The sequence below is a fragment of the Ailuropoda melanoleuca genome, chromosome 14 (assembly GCF_002007445.2).
Source record: "Ailuropoda melanoleuca isolate Jingjing chromosome 14, ASM200744v2, whole genome shotgun sequence".
Lineage (NCBI taxonomy): Eukaryota > Metazoa > Chordata > Mammalia > Carnivora > Ursidae > Ailuropoda > Ailuropoda melanoleuca.
In genome coordinates this window covers 93,537,126-93,555,554 of record NC_048231.1, presented here as the reverse complement: position 1 = coordinate 93,555,554, position 18,429 = coordinate 93,537,126, and the positions used below count along the sequence as shown (strand labels likewise).

The 18,429-nt window shown below is 45.5% G+C and overlaps 1 protein-coding gene across 10 annotated transcripts in view; it reads right to left on the bottom strand.

Annotated features, from left to right (window-relative positions):
• Positions 1-1,574: 1,574 nt before the first annotated feature.
• SERPINB5 (serpin family B member 5) overlaps positions 1,575-18,429 on the bottom strand; it is a 36,275-nt gene continuing 19,420 nt past the window's right edge. For 9 of the 10 annotated variants that reach the window (XM_034642459.1, XM_034642464.1, XM_034642461.1 and 6 more), the window contains 6 exons: positions 17,776-17,950; positions 14,606-14,743; positions 11,141-11,258; positions 8,899-9,041; positions 5,936-6,103; positions 2,940-3,332 (listed from right to left, as the gene is read on the bottom strand). In XM_034642459.1, coding sequence (XP_034498350.1) covers positions 2,940-3,332; positions 5,936-6,103; positions 8,899-9,041; positions 11,141-11,258; positions 14,606-14,743; positions 17,776-17,950 — 1,135 coding nt within the window. Of the gene's footprint in view, positions 3,333-5,935; positions 6,104-8,898; positions 9,042-11,140; positions 11,259-14,605; positions 14,744-17,775; positions 17,951-18,429 lie in introns of all 10 variants that reach the window. The other variant, XM_034642458.1, reaches the window with a different exon arrangement.

The window sequence follows — 18,429 nt, the reverse complement described above, 5'->3', positions numbered from 1 at the left end:
AACCAGGCTGGGCAGGTGCCAGGGAAATGGCACTTTCCCCAGGCGCTCTAGAGTCCATGCTGCCGCAGCATCCCCCCACTCCCCTGGACCAAACCCCCTAAAACCCATGCCCTAGACTAACACCACTCTAGTCACTCTCATGTATTAATAAAGTCATTTTCAGAAGTGAAAAAGCCCAGAATTCTTCTAAGTCAGAACTTCAGATACTCTTTTGGCTGAAAGCTTCTCCATCCACCACCACTGGGGGCTGGTTCGGGCTCCCCAACCCACAGAAGAAGGAATGGGAGGTGGGCGTCCCCACCATTTACCCACCCTGCTCTCCTGCTACTCCCTACAACACCCAGCTTGCGGGGCAAGGGGAGGAAGGAGAGGGGAGGAGAGAGAAGAAGGACCTGGCCTTGCTGGTGCAGTTGGAAACTAGCAGGAGAGGTGCCAGGTGCCTCTTTCTCACGGGATGCTCTCATGGGCTCCTCGGAGACTGCACACCCCCACTGGGCAGAACTTTTGAGCAAAGTCTCAAAACACTCAAGCCTGTCTCCCTGCGAATTTCACTGCAGCTGACAGCAGGCACCCTCCCCGCACGCCCTCTGCCGCTCCTTCTCCCTGCTCTGCCTCAGGGACCCCTCCAGCCAGCCTCTGTCCTTCAGATAGGGTCCCAGCTTTCCCAACCTTGGCGCTGTTGGCGTTGTGGGGGCATTCTTTGCTCTGGGCCTGTTCTGGGCATGGTAGAATATCGAGAATTCTTGACCATAACGTAATATCCCCTCAGGGATAGAACTGCCCCTAGTTGAAAACCACTGGATTAAAGTATCCCAGCAAGAGTTAATCAAAACTTCCAGTACTTTCCAAATTCCAGGAGATACTTTAAGCTCCCTGAACACTTGACTTAAAGAGGCACTAATCCCTTCCTGCCCCGAAATAGTCCCCAAACATTTTTGTGTTTTGTAGCCTAGAGGGAGTGATGAGCCAAGAGCGGCAAGACCTGGTTTGGGTCACCCCCAGAAACTCTGCACAAACGGTTTTTTCCTTTTGGGGGGTTGGGGAGCATTTGTCACTCTCTGTGCTCAGCAATTACCGTAACAGGGGACACATTTTGTTGGAGCACAGCACAGGGACAGGACAAGGGCTACGCTGAATATTGGGTTCAGGGATGGTGTAATTGATTTAAAACAAATGTACGTTGAGAAAAATGTACTTACAAATATCTTGAGCCCATACAGCTTACTTAATAAAATGCGATTTTGAGGCTGGGCCCGAACTTTTCTGCTGGAGAAAAGTTCCATGTCCTCCTGCCAGGCCTCTCATTTCATTGCATACTTTCACATAGGGAAAAGTGATCCCAGCACCCCCCTGGTCCTTGCCCCCCAACGATGAAAGGGAATGGGGGAGGAAGCAAGCCTGGTGGGCAGGAAGAAAGGAAGAGAAGAGAATAAGAACAGTAATTATTCTTACTCCTTTTCATTTTCCATCAGTGGCCTCAAAAAGCATTTACCTACAGGAACACTTTTGTAAATGATGGCTTGGTTCCATTTCAAAAGAGTAAATCTAATGTCACGAAAAAAACAAGACATGTAGTTCAATAATATTTAATTGTCAGTGGCATAAAAGACATTCAATATTGAACCTTTGGAGCAAGAAGAAAGTTGAACCTATTTACAATGAATGCCAGAGAACAGATGGGCGAAGGAATGTCGTGACATTTTCAGCAAATGTGCTCTTTTGGTAGTGAGTTAACCCATGTACCTGCAGCACAGATAACGTCACAGACCAACTGCACCAATTATGGTCAATGTAAGTTACTAACTAGCTACGTACCGTAACTAAACCCATGATCTGGAAACATACATGTCAAGGCACGAGAACACCCCAGTTGCCATTATTCTCTTTTCCAAAGGCATTAGCTCCTTTCCCCTTCCCACTAGCACAGTAGACAGACAAGTGCCTTCAACACTCAAAAATACTCTTTTTATCGGCTACCTTAAAAATCCCCATGTGTTTGAAGTCCCTGGTCATCAGACACCCAGAGCTTCGTTGAGGCTGTCCGCATTCCCTGCCCATCAAGTGGCCTACCACCAGCCAAGTGACCACGTGCGTGTTCTGTCGAAAGTGAAAGTGGATTTTTAATAAAATCTAACCTCCCCTCGACCTGCTGCATTTCTGCTACTATGGGTCTGCAATGCCTTCCCCAACCTTCCAAAATTTCAAAAATTTCTGAAAACAAGAAGCTTTCTCTTGGCACACTCGTTTGGCAGTAAAACTTGACACGGGCTTCTGGGAGTCTTTATCCATTGTGTGTGAATATTCTATGTTTTATGGCAGAAATATTAAAGTGTTGATTTATAGGGTACTGTCCCACACTCTATCGAAGGAGTTCCTTCCATAACATATACTATGTGCAACATGTTAACTTTCTAAAATCCCAAAAAGTCAAGAGTTGGAAGAAAACATTGGGACCACAGTTTAAGCAAAAGGAGCTAGGGGCCGACAGCAGCCTGAACATGTGCCCAAGTTCCGCCGGAGCCAGGAAAGTTTCATGGATCCCACGTCTTTCAGGGAAGTGAGAACATCTGGAACATTCTGTATCCCAGTGAAGGAAGGTGAATCTCTAAAATCCTCCAGATCCTCCTTACAGGAATTTTCATTGCGCAAGACTGCATTCCTGCCCATAACCCTAGATAATTTGGCAAGTAATGAGTACGTATTTTTCCTCTACGGGAACTCCTTTTCATTAAAAGCATTGTGGTTTATGGCGGCATGGGGGGCAGGGAGAATAAAAGAAAGGATTGGAAAAGAAGGCCCTATTAGTGTGAGGGTTACACATGTCAAGCACCAGCTGCTTCCTAATCCAGCAATATTAACAATTTATTGTATTTAGAAAGTGATTCTTTGGATGCAGAGTTTACAGAAAGTCAGGTGGGACTTAACCTGGGCTCTGCCACTTAAGGAGAACAGAATTTGCCAAAGAAAATGATGTTTCGCGTTTTGTTGTGCCTGATGATATAAATAAATGGGTGGTCAGCATTGAATTCATCCTTGTGTTGCAGGATTCGCGATCCTGGCACCTCTATGGAATCCCCACCATCTTCCGTTATCTCTAAGCACACTCTGTGAATAACATTGGAGAGGGCCACTCCCTTGGTCTCTGACATTCCAGAGAAATCAGATGTATCCTCATTAAAGATATTTTTCAGCCCTAGGTTTTCCAGACTAGCTTTGGGATCAACAAGCTTTTCCACCTTAAATTTTGGAATGGAGAGTTTGACTTTGGCATTGGCCATGGTGCTGGGATTGGTCCACTGCAAGAGCGTCTCTGAGTTGAGCTGTTGTTCAACCTGAAGGACCCAAAGGAGAGGAAATTATTATTATTTTTTTTATTCCCAGTTGTAAAAGATCCTGTTTGATTGAAAACAGGAATTGCCATTGTGAGCCCAGTGTTGAAACAGCGCAGATGGGCCACTGAACCTGGAGTCAGTCCTACAGTTTGGGCATGTGCCTAGTTCCCCTTACCCAAGAGGCACCCAGCCACCCAGGACCCCACGCTCCAACAATGGGCCCTTTGCACTGAAATGTCTGAGGGCATTTCTTTGAAGCTGTAAAGAAGAAGAGAACACGTAGATGATGCTGTTGCATTAATAAGAGGGAAGTAAAATAAAATTAGAGGAGTTTTTAGATACACTATTTCTTGAACGCTTACTTTAACTTCTCTACTAGGAAATCCAGAATATTCATGTACTTGGCATGGCATCAAAATTAGTAACGCAAATTAAAGCTAAAATTCCTCTTTCTAAAATGAGAACTTGAACTGTCTACGGTCATTCTTGAAGACCCGAGGTGATGAATGCATCCATTTCAGCTGGTGGTTTCAGAAATGAGAGATTTGCAATGACGCATAAAATGGTTTAGTCATAAAATTCTTCATTGAGCAAATCTTACATTGCTCCTGGCCCTGCCAACCTCCCCACTGTCTAAGGAGAGATGCACGTCCAAGAGAGAAGGACAGTACCTTGACTCTTCCTATCATGCGGCAATCCCGCACTGAAGTTACTCAGCTGAAACCCCACAGACATCAGTACCAGGGCAAGGTCACAGACTGGGCACAAGCTTGTTTGTTTGTTTGGTTTGTTGTGGGGGAGGGCCCCATTGGATTCCCCTGTTAATCTACGATAATTACGTTGTCAACGACTACTGTTTCATTTACGACAAATTATTCGGACCAAAAGATTGCCGTAGTAACTACAATTGTTGAACCGGAAGGTACCAAAAGGTATATTCTCTTATCCACTTATTATCTGGGAATGAAGAAAGGGAAGAAAATTGATCCATAACTCAAAAGACTATTCAGAGAGACAAAAGCTTTTTGCCCCCTCCCTTATGTATGTGTTATGGGTCGAATTGTATCCCCCCCAAAATAAATTCATGTGTTGAAGTCCTAACTCACAGTGCCTTAGAACATGACCTGATGTGGGAACAGGATCCTTGTGCGTGTCATTCAGATGAGTTCATTAAGGTGGGCCCTAACCTAACATCACCTGTGTCTTTATAAAACGGAAAATTTTAGACACAGACACACACACACACAGGGAGAAAGCCATGTGAACAGAGGCAAAAATTGAAGTGATGCATCTACAAGCCAAGGAAGGCCAAAGATTGCCAGCCCATCTCCAGAAGCCAGGGGAGAGGCCTAGAACAGTCTCCCTCACACCCCTCAGCAGGAACCATCTCCTTGCACCTGGATTTCTAGCCTCAGGCACTGCGAGAGAATAAATTCCTGCTGTTTAAGCCACTGAGTTTGCGGTCCTTAATTATGGCAGCCCCAGGAGGCCAACGCTAAGCTATTCTTGCATCTCCCTGAGACGCAAGAGATCAGTCTCTCCCATTCTGTACTGTAATCAGAAAAAGATCGGTATGAGGGTATTTCCCGTAAGGGAAAGTGCAAGGGCTGCAGGAGAAAAGAGACCAAGGCATGGAGTAGAGTGAGAAAGAGGGAGAGCAGTGAATAAAAGAGCAATGCAGGCCAGGGATGGAGGAAGTGTGACCACCATTAAAGCAGCAGGTGGGATGGAGACTGACTGAGGGCTGGATGGTCCCCAGGAAAGCCAGGGAGTAACTGAGGCATGACTGGAAATGAAGCCGGTGACCTCTGGGTTCCTCAAAGAGCCAGTCCTTCTCCCTGGCCGAGGGCCGAGGCCCGGGCAGAGGGGAGCCAGGGAAGCCGGGAAGGGAGGGCGGAGGGGGAACAGGTGGCCGGGGGTGGGGGGCTGGTTGGGTTTCCAGGGCAGAGCGGAAGCTAGAGCACCACTCGCAGGCACACGAACCTCCAGGTCGACCCTGGGCCTCTAATAACCTACAGAAAGGACGGCGCGTAATAAACTCTCATAGATCTGTACGCATTAAAAGAGCTTTTCAGAACCCACACACGGTACCACACACACAGCGGACCTAAAGCAAACCGCGGACCGATGAGTCCTGAGCAGACGACCGGCTCCTCGGTCGTGACGCGTGCAGCGCGCTGAGGCAACGTGCTACCAACAGGTACCCGAGACTAGATTACGAACACACAGTCCAACTTCCTGGCTCAAGTCCAGTTCTCCATGCCGCTGACAACCTACGTGCCCGCAGCCAGGCGCGGCGCCCGCTGTGCCTCACTTCCCCGGCCAACAGGGCACAGAGAGCGCCTCCCAGGTGCCCACGGGCCTGTGGCGAGACACCAGCGAGAAGGCGCACGTGGGACCTCACAGTCCTGGCTCCTCACAAGTGCCGAGTAAATGTTTTCCTATTAAAGAGAAAGGCCCAGAAGGACCACGAGACCCTTGGAGATGACTGAGCGAGTGACGTGGAAGGCAGGGCAGTGTCACAGCCACACACTGTGCCGGCTGCACGTCTCCGTGTCACGGCAAGTGGCACCTGCGTGTTGCACCCCCGCCTCCCTCCTCACCTTCTCCAGGCCCGTGGACTCATCCTCCACATCCTTGGGCAGCAGAATGAGCATGCTGAGATGCTTATTTTGAAAGGGAAGCTCTATGATCTTACAACTGATACCGTCGACGTTGCCCATACAGAACGTGGCCTCCATACTCATCATCTGCACGGGCTTGGTGTCCGTCTGTAAGAGGAGAAGAAATTTGGACCGCTTGCTTTTCAAGTTACACAAGCACAAATACACACACACACACACATTTGTTCTTGTTACAGTTTCAGACCGTAATGGCGCAATCCCCCATCTGGACCCAAACCATCACAGACCAGCCCCTGACAGTTAATGACTTCCTTTGGAAAGTTATTCACAGGCCTCATAATTCCAATCTATTTCAGGAACTATACATAATACTGTACTTGCGTATATAAAACATTAACAATAAGACAGTAAGACTGAAAACACAGGGAAATTTTGACTCAGTCTTCGTAGAAGCTCGTAAGTACAAGCTCATTCCTGCTGGAGCTGACTTGAAAGTAAGTTCTAATGCAAACCACATGTCTCCTTATGCAGCTTTTCCTACTAGAACACGAAAGAGAGAACACTCGGCATGTAGCAGGACAAACATCACATTTGTTCTGTCCTCTGTTCTCCTTTGGTTTTGTCACCCTCTTCCTGTACGGCCAACCTACTCGGATCTGAGCAGATGAAGAATCTGGATTAGAGTTCAGAACCTCGGGTTTCAGTCTCAAATGTGACATAAACAGATGCCGTGATCTTGCACAAGTCACTTAACTTCTCTGGGCCTCAGTTTCCCTGTCAGTAGAATGAGGGAATTGGACATTTCAGAATGATCGCTGCCTCTGGGGAGGAAGAGAGAAGGAAATGGGAGGGGAGGGGCTGCACAGGGCCCCATCTGTTGCTCTATTTTTTTTCTTTAAAATATCTGAAATAAGACAAAATATAAAGATTTACAAAGCTGGTTGTTGGGTACAACGGTGTTTGTTTTATTATTCCTATAATTTTCTGTACGCTTGAAATAGTTCATAATTTTTTAAATGGGAATATTATGTAACAGAATTATCTCGAAGTTGCTTCCAGCTCCAGTGCATTCACTCCTCAAAAAGAACTTAGCGCCCAGGCTTTTCTCTCCAGGCCCTTCCTTCTCTCTGCCCCCATTAATATTTGGCTCTGTATCTCTACTACAAAGACACTGATTTTCTAAAGGAAAATTAGTTCATACTCAAGAGGAAGAGACTGATAGTAATTTAGTGTGACCTGTTATTTCAATCTATACCTCCCATGGGATATTTGCCTATTAACTGAATCTCTTTTAGGGGAGATTTCAAACTTCCTATCAGGCCTGGAGGATGGTATTGCAGAAAAACTTTTATCTGGGATCTTCAAACAGTAAACTGCATTTCCCCCAACACCTCTCTCAAGCAGAGCGAGACCATAGTTTACTTTTTCTAACACTTCTATTTCAGTATTTGTCACATGGTTAGAATATTTATTTATGTGACTGTCTTTCCATCCCCCACCCCAACTAGGCCACAGTCAAAGCAGAAACCATGTCTAATTATCTTGGTAGATTCCGGAACATAGTAGTCGCTCACTAATTATTTGGCTGATAGATAACTAGAGACTTCGATTCTATGTACAACCGGAAACATAACTGTGATAGAAAAACATATTCCTTTTGAAATTAACTGCGGGTTCTTGCATTTATTCCTCTTAAAGAAGATACAGATTTGTCTAAAAATCTCCACCAAGTTAGACCGCTAGTCATATGAATTTGCATATAGTTGTGGCCACCAAAACCATCACCGATTTCACTTATGAGCACCAAATATGGATACAATAATCCCACTTCTTTTATTTTATTTTTTTTAAGATTTTTTTATTTATTTATTTGACAGAGATAGAGACAGCCAGCGAGAGAGGGAACACAAGTAGGGGGAGCGGGAGAGGAAGACAGGCTCACAGCCGAGGAGCCTGATGTGGGACTCGGATCCCATAACGCCGGGATCACGCCCTGAGCCGAAGGCAGACGCTTAACCGCTGTGCCACCCAGGCGCCCCAATAATCCCACTTCTGAAACCTAAATCGAGAGACATATCTTCTTAACACAGGACTAAATAAGGACCATTCCAAGACATGTGTGCGCGTACATTCACTTTGTCCGCATAAGCACTATACTGAACTTTTAATAATATCACTTCATCAACTCCGTCTACCCTTAAAGGAAACACCAAGGGACCAGCGAGGTGGGGGGGGGGGAGGTTAGTAACATCACTGGAAGAGGTTATGGGCTACAAAAGCAATACAAAGGAAACAAAAGAAAAGTCGCATTCAAAAGGAGGGCGTATCCCAACACAGCCTGGAGCAGTGTTTTACTGCTTGGTTAGATGAAACACGGAAAGATCAATGACATTTCACATCCTTATTCATTCTCTTCCTAGAGTCCGAGTCTCCAGGATCTGGCAGGACCCAGCTTTATGACTGAATCACAGTAAAGGAGTAACACACATTCCTCCTCCTTTCTGCCCAGTCACGCTTTGCTAGACGCAAAAAACGACACATCTTGGGTGCTGAGCGCCAAAGCCCACAGCGCGCTCACTGACTATTACCCAGTGTAGATCGTGTGTGGGTTGGCCCTGCGGCCGCTAGGCCACCCACCATCAGCAAACTATTTCAAGTTTTGCTTACACAGAACTCGGGCCCCTGTGCCAGCCCGTCCTAGGGAGGAAAGCCAACCACCAGCAAAACAATCTAAACATTCTGGAAAAGAGCGCATGTCTCTGGATTATGGTACTTTGTCTGCTACCTTCCTCCCGGCCATTAGTCTCAGGAAAGGCACACTATCTCCTGTGACTCAATTGTCCTCACTGGAGTGAAACCCTATGGTCCCATCTGCTGCTATGATTTTTCGGATCTATAGCTAGGGAGCCTCTGACCGGCTGCCCCCTGCCCCTCCCCCATACCTTGTTGATTCTGAACGGGCATTCTTTGGTTTCGGATTCAGGAAATTTCTTCATCCACTTCCCAACGAAGTAGGCAGCATTAACCACAAGGATTTTGGTCTGGTCACTGACACTGTTGTCAGCCAAGATGTTCTCAAAGCGACCTGCAAACAATTGTAGGAAACCCCCAGATTGCACCTGTCATTCTTCCAAACCACATCCGACATCCACACGCACGTTGGCTCCCTGGGTACTTATCACTGCTGGAGCCACCCGCCCAACGTCTGGTAGCCCACACGCCTCATTTCAGAAGGGTTTCTTTCTCTCCTCCTATCTTGCCACAGGAACACTTAGACCTAGCGGGGAGAGAGCAGAGGGGAAAGGAGGGAAAAGAAAGGAAGAAAAGGAAGAAGAGAAGCACAAGCTACGACTTTCAAATGCCTATCCTGTGCCAGCTAGTGTGCTAGATGTTCCCCAGGCACAATAGCACGTATTTCTCCCCATTTTACAGATGAGGAAGCTGAGACATGGGGGTGAAGTCACTTGCCCAAGATGACACATGAGCAAGGTCGGGTTCAGGATTCAGAGCTGAGGCTTTCATACTCCACAGCCTGTGCTCTGGAATGAAAATGCACAAGTGTAATTTTAACCTTTTCACGTGCATTACCTCACAGTGATCCTGGAAGGCCAAGCTCATTATCGCCATTTTATACTTAAGGAAATTGGGGCTCAGGGAGGCTCACTGGCCTGGAAAGTGCCTCAGTACAGGGCTGAGCTGAGCCCTTCACCCTACGGCTGACCTCGCCCTCCCCAGAGGGCACTGTTGCAAATGCCTGTTTGCATCAAAGTCCGCAGGGTTATTACTGCAGAGATCCAGTCCCCAACAGGAACAACAGCTCCCTCCTTCGTCATAAAATGAAGAAATCCTCACATATGAATAGCACTGATGTTTTTTCCAAGGGATTTTCATTTACCAAATCCCTGGGATCTTCCGCACTGCAGCTCAGGGCCCACTTCACAGACCTGTGACAGGAGTGTGCAGGGCCCTGTTCTGGTTTCCTGCTCCTCTGTCACCACCTTGAAGTCCTTAATACATTTTTTAAAAATGGGCCCTGCATTTGCATTTTGCACTGAGCTCATGTAACCGGTCCTGCCAATGTTACATGACGGGTTGAATACTAATCATGTTAAGGAAGGAACTGAAAGACCAGAGAAGGAGGGGACCTAGTAGGCGGTCGTTTCAACTTCAATCTTGAGCTTCTGACTCTAAATTCAGAGGACTTTTCACTAAGCCACCTTCTCCAGTAAAATCTTAGGTTTATGAAGATTTTTTTGAAGGTCCTTATAGAGAAAATACAATTATCTGGCAATTCTAGAAGCAAAACTGTTACACAGCAGTTTAAACAGCAACTGCTTTTTGCTTATACATCTTTAAACTGTGCTTAACTTCGTGTTACTTACACCAGTTTTCTCTTTACCTATGAAGGAAAAGCAGCATCATTTCAGTAACAGATATATATGTATGTATACATTCGTGTGTGTGCATGCATAACTATGGCTACCATATGTTATCTCGTGATCATATATTATTTGTTACCCTATAGATTGAACTTGATCCTCACAACAACCATGTGAAAAATAATCAGATAACATCTGCCCCATTTTACAAGTCAGTAAACTGAGGTCCCTACCTAAGGAACTCAGCTCAAAGTGGCAGCGTCTGGATTTGAATCCAGGTCTTGAAGATCTCCAAGACCAAGTTCTCTCCACGGTCTCACTCTGCAGTTGTGGGGAGGACTCTGTCATTTCTGGGTTAGCACCATGACAGGATCCCACTGGCCATTCACACAGGAAGCGAGTCTGCCTTGCTGGAGAAGTATGTCCCTCTCGCAACCACAACAGCTGAAGTTGGCCTCAGGCACCAAGTTAAAGCCCACACCCTTCGTTTCCAGATTGAGAAAGCCGCCAGTGACTTGCTGGAAGCCACCCTCTGTCAGAGGCACAGCTCCGCAGGCGTGTGGGAGCTGGTAGCTCACTGGGGAGCATAGCACGGTGGACGGAAACTGAAGCACCGGGAATTCCTGCCAAGCGTAAGATGATGTAGGACAAGCCTGGGAATCCTTCCGCATGTTTGAAATGGCTGGAAGGGCAAGAATTTAGCCTGTCTACCAAAAACATCCGAGGAAGCCTCCAGATGTTCAAGTTCATGCTTAGCAGAAAGATTCGTGAGAAGACAGGGTCCAAGTAAGTAAAGGATACTTGCCATCCGTGAGATCCTTGATTGACTGGTTGATCTGACCTTTGGTTTCTTCCAATTTGTCTTTGAAGTCAACAGTTTCCATCTCCTTCGCATAGGGTCTCTTCGTAGAGCTGATGAACTCCTGAAAAACATCCAGTTCATAAAATCACAAAGTACCTAAAGTCCATAGTCAAACCATTGCGTCCTTCCACAATTCTAACTAGAGGATTTGTAAGTGTCCAGGTTGGTGAATACCCTTTCAAAATCGGTAACACTGCATAAATGGAAACTCCCGTGGAAATCAATGAATGTTCTTAGCATAAAGGGTTTCATTTCTTCAATTCTACGGCAATATCAATTATTAAATCCCTCCATCAATGTAGTAGCAGCTTTGCGGGGAAAAAAGAAACACTACATTAAATGTATACAACAATGATAATATGAATTCCAAATTAGAAACATTAAATGTGTGCGTGTATGTGTGTGTGTGTGTGTGTATATATCTTAGAATAGAAGAAATGGGTGGCCCAGTAGGTTAAGTGTCTGCCTTCGGCTCAGGTCATGATCTCAGGGTCCTAGGATGAGCCCCGCACTGGGCTCCCTGCTCAGTGGGGAGCCTGCTTCTCCCTCTCCCTCTGCCTGCTGCTCTGCCTACTTGTGCTCTCTCTCTCTTTGTCAAATAAACAAATAAAATCTCTTAAAAATTTTTTAAAAACAATGTAAAATACTTCAAGAGGAATATAACCTCAATTTATATATTAAAAAAGAATAGAAGAAATGTACAGAAGAGAGAACTCTGTGAGTAGAAAACTCCTATCCCCACTGAAATTAATACAGACCCTAGAGAAAACAGCAGGGATTCTATCACATGCCTGCTAAAAATGCAAAACCCCAAATCCCATCCCTACTGATCTTGATTCAAGTGATCTGAGGCCAGGAATGTGCACTTTTAGCAAATGCGCAGGTAGTTCTGATGCAGGTGGTCCCCCTCCCCCACACTTGTTTGTTCTATTACCAGTAAATTTGCAAATGATACACACCCAGCAGGAGGAATGGAAAGCAGTCTTTAAAAAAATGTCTTTCAGGGCACCTGGGTGACTCAGTCCCTTAAACATCCTACTCTTGATTTCTGCTCAGGTCATGATCTCAGGGTCATGAGATCAAGCCCCATGTTGGACTCCACGCGTGGCACAGAGTCTGCTTGTCCCTTTCTCTCTGCTCCTCCCCTTGTCTCTCTCTTTTTCTAAAAATAACCACACAAATAAATTTTTTAATAAAAGTAGACTTTAAAAAAAATTCTTTCAACTCCACGTTTGGTTGAAATAACTCAAAATGTGGAATGGAAGTTCAACCAAACGAAACATACCTGATTAAATGTCCTAGGCACAGGGGGTCCCTTGAATTTCTTGAGAGCAGCTATAGCCTCAGCCAGTTTGCTTTTGTTAACAGCAACCCAACTTTGGGACTGAGCGTTGCCATTGACTGAGAGTGCTGGGGCCGCCCGAGAGCACGGGAGGCTCGGCAAGATAAAGAGCTTCCCGCTCCTCAAGGCTAGCTACAGAATGTATTAAGCATCTCCTGCAGGACCACCTAGGGAGCTCTTAAAATTTTTCCATACACAGACCACAATTCACATCTCAGTATTTTTTCTTTTTTAATTCCCTGGGTGATTGTAGGCTGAAAAGAAGGCTGTGTATATATGTCTTCACGCAATACGAATAAAGTCACAATAATATCTAGTGACTCCTGTCCTCAAAAGATCTTGACCAGGGGCGCCTGGGTGGCTCATTCAGTTAAGCGTCTCCCTTCGGCTCAGGTCATGATCCCAGGGTCCTGGGATTGAGCGCTGCGTCGGGCTCCCCACTCAGCGGGGAGCCTGCTTCTCCCTCTCCTCCTCTCTCTCTCTCTCTCTGTCGCTATCTCAGTCACCATCTCTGTCTCTTTTCAAATAAATAAATTAAAATCTTAAAAAAAAATCTCGACTAGAAAAACAAACAGTACAGCAGAAAGTAGTAAAACTATGGTAAACTATTTAACTGGCAGTCTACGTTTTATATGTGGAAAGATTGAAATTCTGACCATGCAAACACAAACGGAATCAACTCCACATTACTAAAGTAAAGAAAGAGGGGCACCTGGGTGGCACAGCGGTTAAGTGTCTGCCTTCAGCTCAGGGCGTGATCCCGGCGTTATGGGATCGCCCCACATCAGGCTCCTCTGCTATGAGCCTGCTTCTTCCTCTCCCACTCCCCCTGCTTGTGTTCCCTCTCTCGCTGGCTGTCTCTATCTCTGTTGAATAAATAAATAAAAATCTTAAAAAAAAAAAAAAGTAGAGAAAGAAACCCTACGAAGTAGTCTAGAATGCCGGCTTTGTGTTTCAAATACAGATTTTTAAAAATATTATGAAATACTCTGGGGTCAAATGTAAGGATACTACAGTGAACTTTATATGATTCCTTCAAGAAACAGCTGAAATTAAATACGTAGGGCTACCTTGGATAGATGCCCACGTGACCGGCCTAGGAAAGCAAACAAAACCAATTTGTGACTGATTCGTGCAGTTGCTATTTTTCTTACTGATTTTCAGAAACATCAAGAGAACATTGTATGCATGAACAAATGAGGTGGAGAACTTAAAATGCTGACCCAGGCCACCGGCCCTGCTGTTTAAGGAGAAAGAGGTTTAACACGTGAGCTGTCTTGCATCTATGGAGACATATTTACTAGAGAGTTAAAACCTCCATTCTCTATTCCTCTCAGTGAGGATACTAGAAGGAAGGGGTGAGATTTAGTTATGTTTGAGAGGGAAAAGAGAAACCCACAAGCTTTTCTATATTTTGAGCTGTAATGTGACTGTAATGTGATTCTAGCTACGTGTGATTGCCGCTATTTTCAGCCTCTCTGTAGAGGTCACTTTTAGGCAATCAACCTGAGCAATGGAAGCCTGAGGAAGGAAGAAGGGCCCACAGGGGCCCCCTACTCCCTGGCTAAATACACAGAGCCCCATTAGGCGACCCCCCTCAAAATATCCACAAGCCCTACCTGACCCATGGGTTACTTACACCCAGACACAGAAACCAAAACAGGAAAATTCCATACGTTCCATACCTCCTCACCTGCCCCTTAACTACAACCCCTCACCCCAGCCTCATTGGCAGACAGTCTCTCTCTTGCTGCCCTGCCTGCCACTCCCTGCAGTATATTCAGTAAACTTCCATCTCCTTTATTCTGCCTTGGGTGAATGCTTTCACCACCCGAGCTGCCAGCCTCCACCCGATCGGGTCACCCCACCTTTGGTGGTCCCCTCAGCTGATCAGGAGATCCCCCCCAACATTCTCCACTAGGACTGACTTATTTTTGATAAGCCTGAAATCATAAACGATCATCCTAAAAGTGAACATCACCGACAACAAAGTTATGGGTCTAACTACGTGAAAACGCCACTCCTCGTAAAAAGTGGAATTGGGCTACTTGATTTAACCCACTTACAGTAGAAGGATTCAGAGATTTGTCTACGTAGAGCCGTTTGATTAGTTTCAGTGAGTAAAAGGAACTAAGTTTGTTCACATCCGATGTTACTGTTTGAAATCCAAATGGTATGTCTTTGATATTTTCAAAATGAAGGACCTGTGAAGAGAAAAAAATCCATTACCCATGAAGCATTGCCTTTTCCTACTGCAGTGGCTACGGGACAATGGTCCACAGCCCAGGGGCAGGGGGGCGGGGATGAGCACCTCCCTGCTCATTTGCCCCCATAAAAGGAGGCTTTTCAACCTGAGTATTATTGACATTAGGGGCTGGATAATTCTTCTTGGGGTGCTGTCCTGGGTATTGTAGACCGCTTAGCAGCATTCCTGACCGACTGCCCATAACACTCCTTCCTCCGTTCATGACAACCAAAAATGTCTCCAGGCATCACCAAATGTCCCTGGGATGGGAGGGAACAGAACTGTCCCCAGTTGAGAAACACTACCATTATAGTCTTCTCTTTATTCAACGATGGGGAAATTTTGCCCATTCCTCAAAATGATGTCTCTGATGCCCGTACAGAAGGCTTTTTGAACTTGGGAAGGAGTAAAGCTGGGTTAAAGCTGAGACACCAGCAGAGAGAGATGAATACCAAGAGAATCATCAGGCAGGTATCAGATCCAGGGAGAGAAGTGTCTCTAGCCAGGATCAGTCTAGCCCCTTCCGTTGCTCTAACCAAATGTGCTGACTCTTCGCTGATGGGAGGCAGCCACCATCCACGGTTGGCTGCCCTGGGTGGGCTACCGTCCGAGAGCCCGTCTTGGAATCCCAGCTTGTACCCACTGGAAATGTAATCTTGCCTGGGTCTTCAGAGATTCACATTCCCCTCTGTAAAAGGGACTGAGAATACCTACTTTTCTGAGTTAGTATGACCACTACAGATATTGTATGCAAAACACCTAAAACATCATATGGATTCAAAAATGTTAATAATTATTCTTATGGTAATATTTGAAGTCACTTAAAACTTCAGTGCTATCTTCTGGAAGACTCGAATCCTTCCATTTTGGTCCTAACTCTTCTTTTGTTTCAACCCATAGCCCAGCAGCTCCTTTGCTTCATGGTGCCCCAAAACGTGATGTCAGCATAAGGTGATCCTCTCCTCACTCCTAAGTCATGATAACCACCCTGACTGCCACACCTCAGGTACTGTCACTAAATGGGCACACTGTGCCGATGACACAAAACCTTAATACGGCAGGGGGCCTCTTTCACACTACCCTCTCAAAGAGGGAGTCACAGGGGCGCCTGGGTGGCTTGGTCAGTGAAGCACTCAACTCTCGATTTCGGCTCAGGTCATGATCTCAGGGGCCCTGCGCTGGGCTCCATGCTCAGCGGGGAGTGTCAAATTGGCTGGTCCAAGGCAGTGCATAGCTCTCATGCCTAATGACAAGTAAAAAGACCAGAAAATTAAGGAACCCAGGTAACCACTACAGAAAAACAATTGCAGGTACTGAAAAGAGCTTTATTATTGAGAACAGACTCACTACCAGGAAGTTCTCTTTCCTATTCCTTCTCTAAGGGGAGATGAGGAAGGAGGAAGGAGAAATGGCATAGGGGTAGAGGGGTCGGGGAGTCAGGAGTGAAGGACAGATGAGAAGAGACAGGTGTTCTGTCCACACCTGAAGTTTCTTTTTCAAGCTCCGCTCAGTTTCGAGTGTAAATTCTTCATCCTGACCCAAATAATATTTTGTGGCTCATACTTTCCGGGAATTTATGGATATAAGAAGACATTCCTTTTGTAAATGCTTGCGAGTTGAAGGGAAAAAAGATTCTATTGAACTTAAAATGGGCAACATAAAAATGATATTGGAATGGAAGGAGAAGCATATCTACGTACCAGCTGGGGGGGTGGGTAACGGGGACACAGTTTCTAGGCACAGAATAAATAATTCATGGGAATGTAATGTACAGCAGGGTGACTACAGTTAATAATTACTGTATTGTACATTTGAAAGTTGTTAAGACAGTAGGTCTCAAAACTTCTCATACAAGACAAAAAAATTTGTAATATAAGGTGTCAGATGCTGACTTACTACGGTGATCATTTATTTTATTTTTTTTTTAAAGATTTTATTTATTTATTCGACAGAGATAGAGACAGCCAGCGAGAGAGGGAACACAAGCAGGGGGAGTGGGAGAGGAAGAAGCAGGCCCATAGCAGAGGAGCCCGATGTGGGGCTCGATCCCAGAACACCGGGATCACGCCCTGAGCCGAAGGCAGACGCTCAACCGCTGTGCCACCCAGGCGCCCCTACGGTGATCATTTAACAACATATGCAGATATCAAATCATTATATTGTATACCTAAAACTAGTATGTTATATGTCAACTATATCACAATGAAAAATAATGATAAACTGAAATAAAGGTAAATGTTGTAACAATCTGGAAGATCACCTATAGTCAACCATAGCCGAAAAAGAAACTGTAAAAAAAAATACACATACAAACACACACACACACACACACACACACTCGCATCTGCATACAACTATAAACATATATGGGGGAGGGGTGCAAACATGTTAGTCCATTCTTCTCAAATGGGATACTCAAGCCCCAGGGAGTATTCTGAAACATAAGAAAGCACAAACCATCTTCTTATTCATCCCTGTTACCTGAAGGTGGAAAATTTTAAATGTTATTTCTGTACCAACGTAAACACAGATATATTTATCTAATATGGATATATTACTATATTATAGGGTAGAATATATTATAGAGTAGAATGCAGTTGAGCCTGCAACTTAAAATAAAGCATGACGCTGTCAATAAATTTTGTGCCTAAGACGGGGGGTATTTGCAGTGGCACATTTAACAAACGCCATCCTGATGGACCCTTAAATGTAACAGGTAGACTTGCCGAAGGCCACCCGTTAGTATAAAGATTGTGATTGCCTTAGCAGGTCCCAGGTTCTCCATCACAACATGGTACTTGTAAATGTGGGTTGCAGGACAGATTAATGAACTTTCATGCTTAAAGACTGATTAAGAGGATGCTAGAAATGGCACAACTCTCAATCCTGAACAATTTTCCCCAAGAGCCCCCATTCATTCTCCCAAGGCACTGCCTATGTGTTCTAATAAGCCTGTTCGCAATCAAAGCAGAAACAAGGTATGGAGCTTACCTGTTCAATTTCATTCGCTGTGTCTCCTTTGGCGCCTACTTGAGCAAGTGACAGAGAGGTGGAGAGACAGATTGGAGAGAAGAGGACATTGCCCGCTGGCTCCTTTTCACACAGCTGTTTGAACAGGTCAACTGCAAAGGCCGAATTTGCCAGTCGTAGAGCATCCATTGTGGGCCTGGAGCAAAGGACAAGGATGAGGTTATGTTGGCTGACAGCTGACAACATTGATCAAAATCATTTGGTTTTATTCACCGATTTTGTTTCAATTAGGATTTAGGTTAAACCACACCAAATTAGTGTTTTTGCAGATGAAAAACAGTCAAATCACAGCAAGTCTGTGTGGTTCAATTTAATATTTAGTAAGTATTATGGGTTGAAACGTGTCCCCCAAAAAGATATGTTGAAGTCCCACTCCTGGGTACCCGTAAACGGGATCTTATTTGGAAATGGGATCTTTGCAGATTTAATCAAGTTAGGGTTATTAGGATGGCCCTAATCCAACATGACCGAGGTCCTTGTAAGAGCAAGAGAAAAAACACAGAGGGGCGCCTGGGTGGCACAGCGGTTAAGCATCTGCCTTCAGCTCAGGGCATGATCCCGCCATTATGGGATAGAGCCCCACATCAGGCTCCTCCACTATGAGCCTGCTTCTTC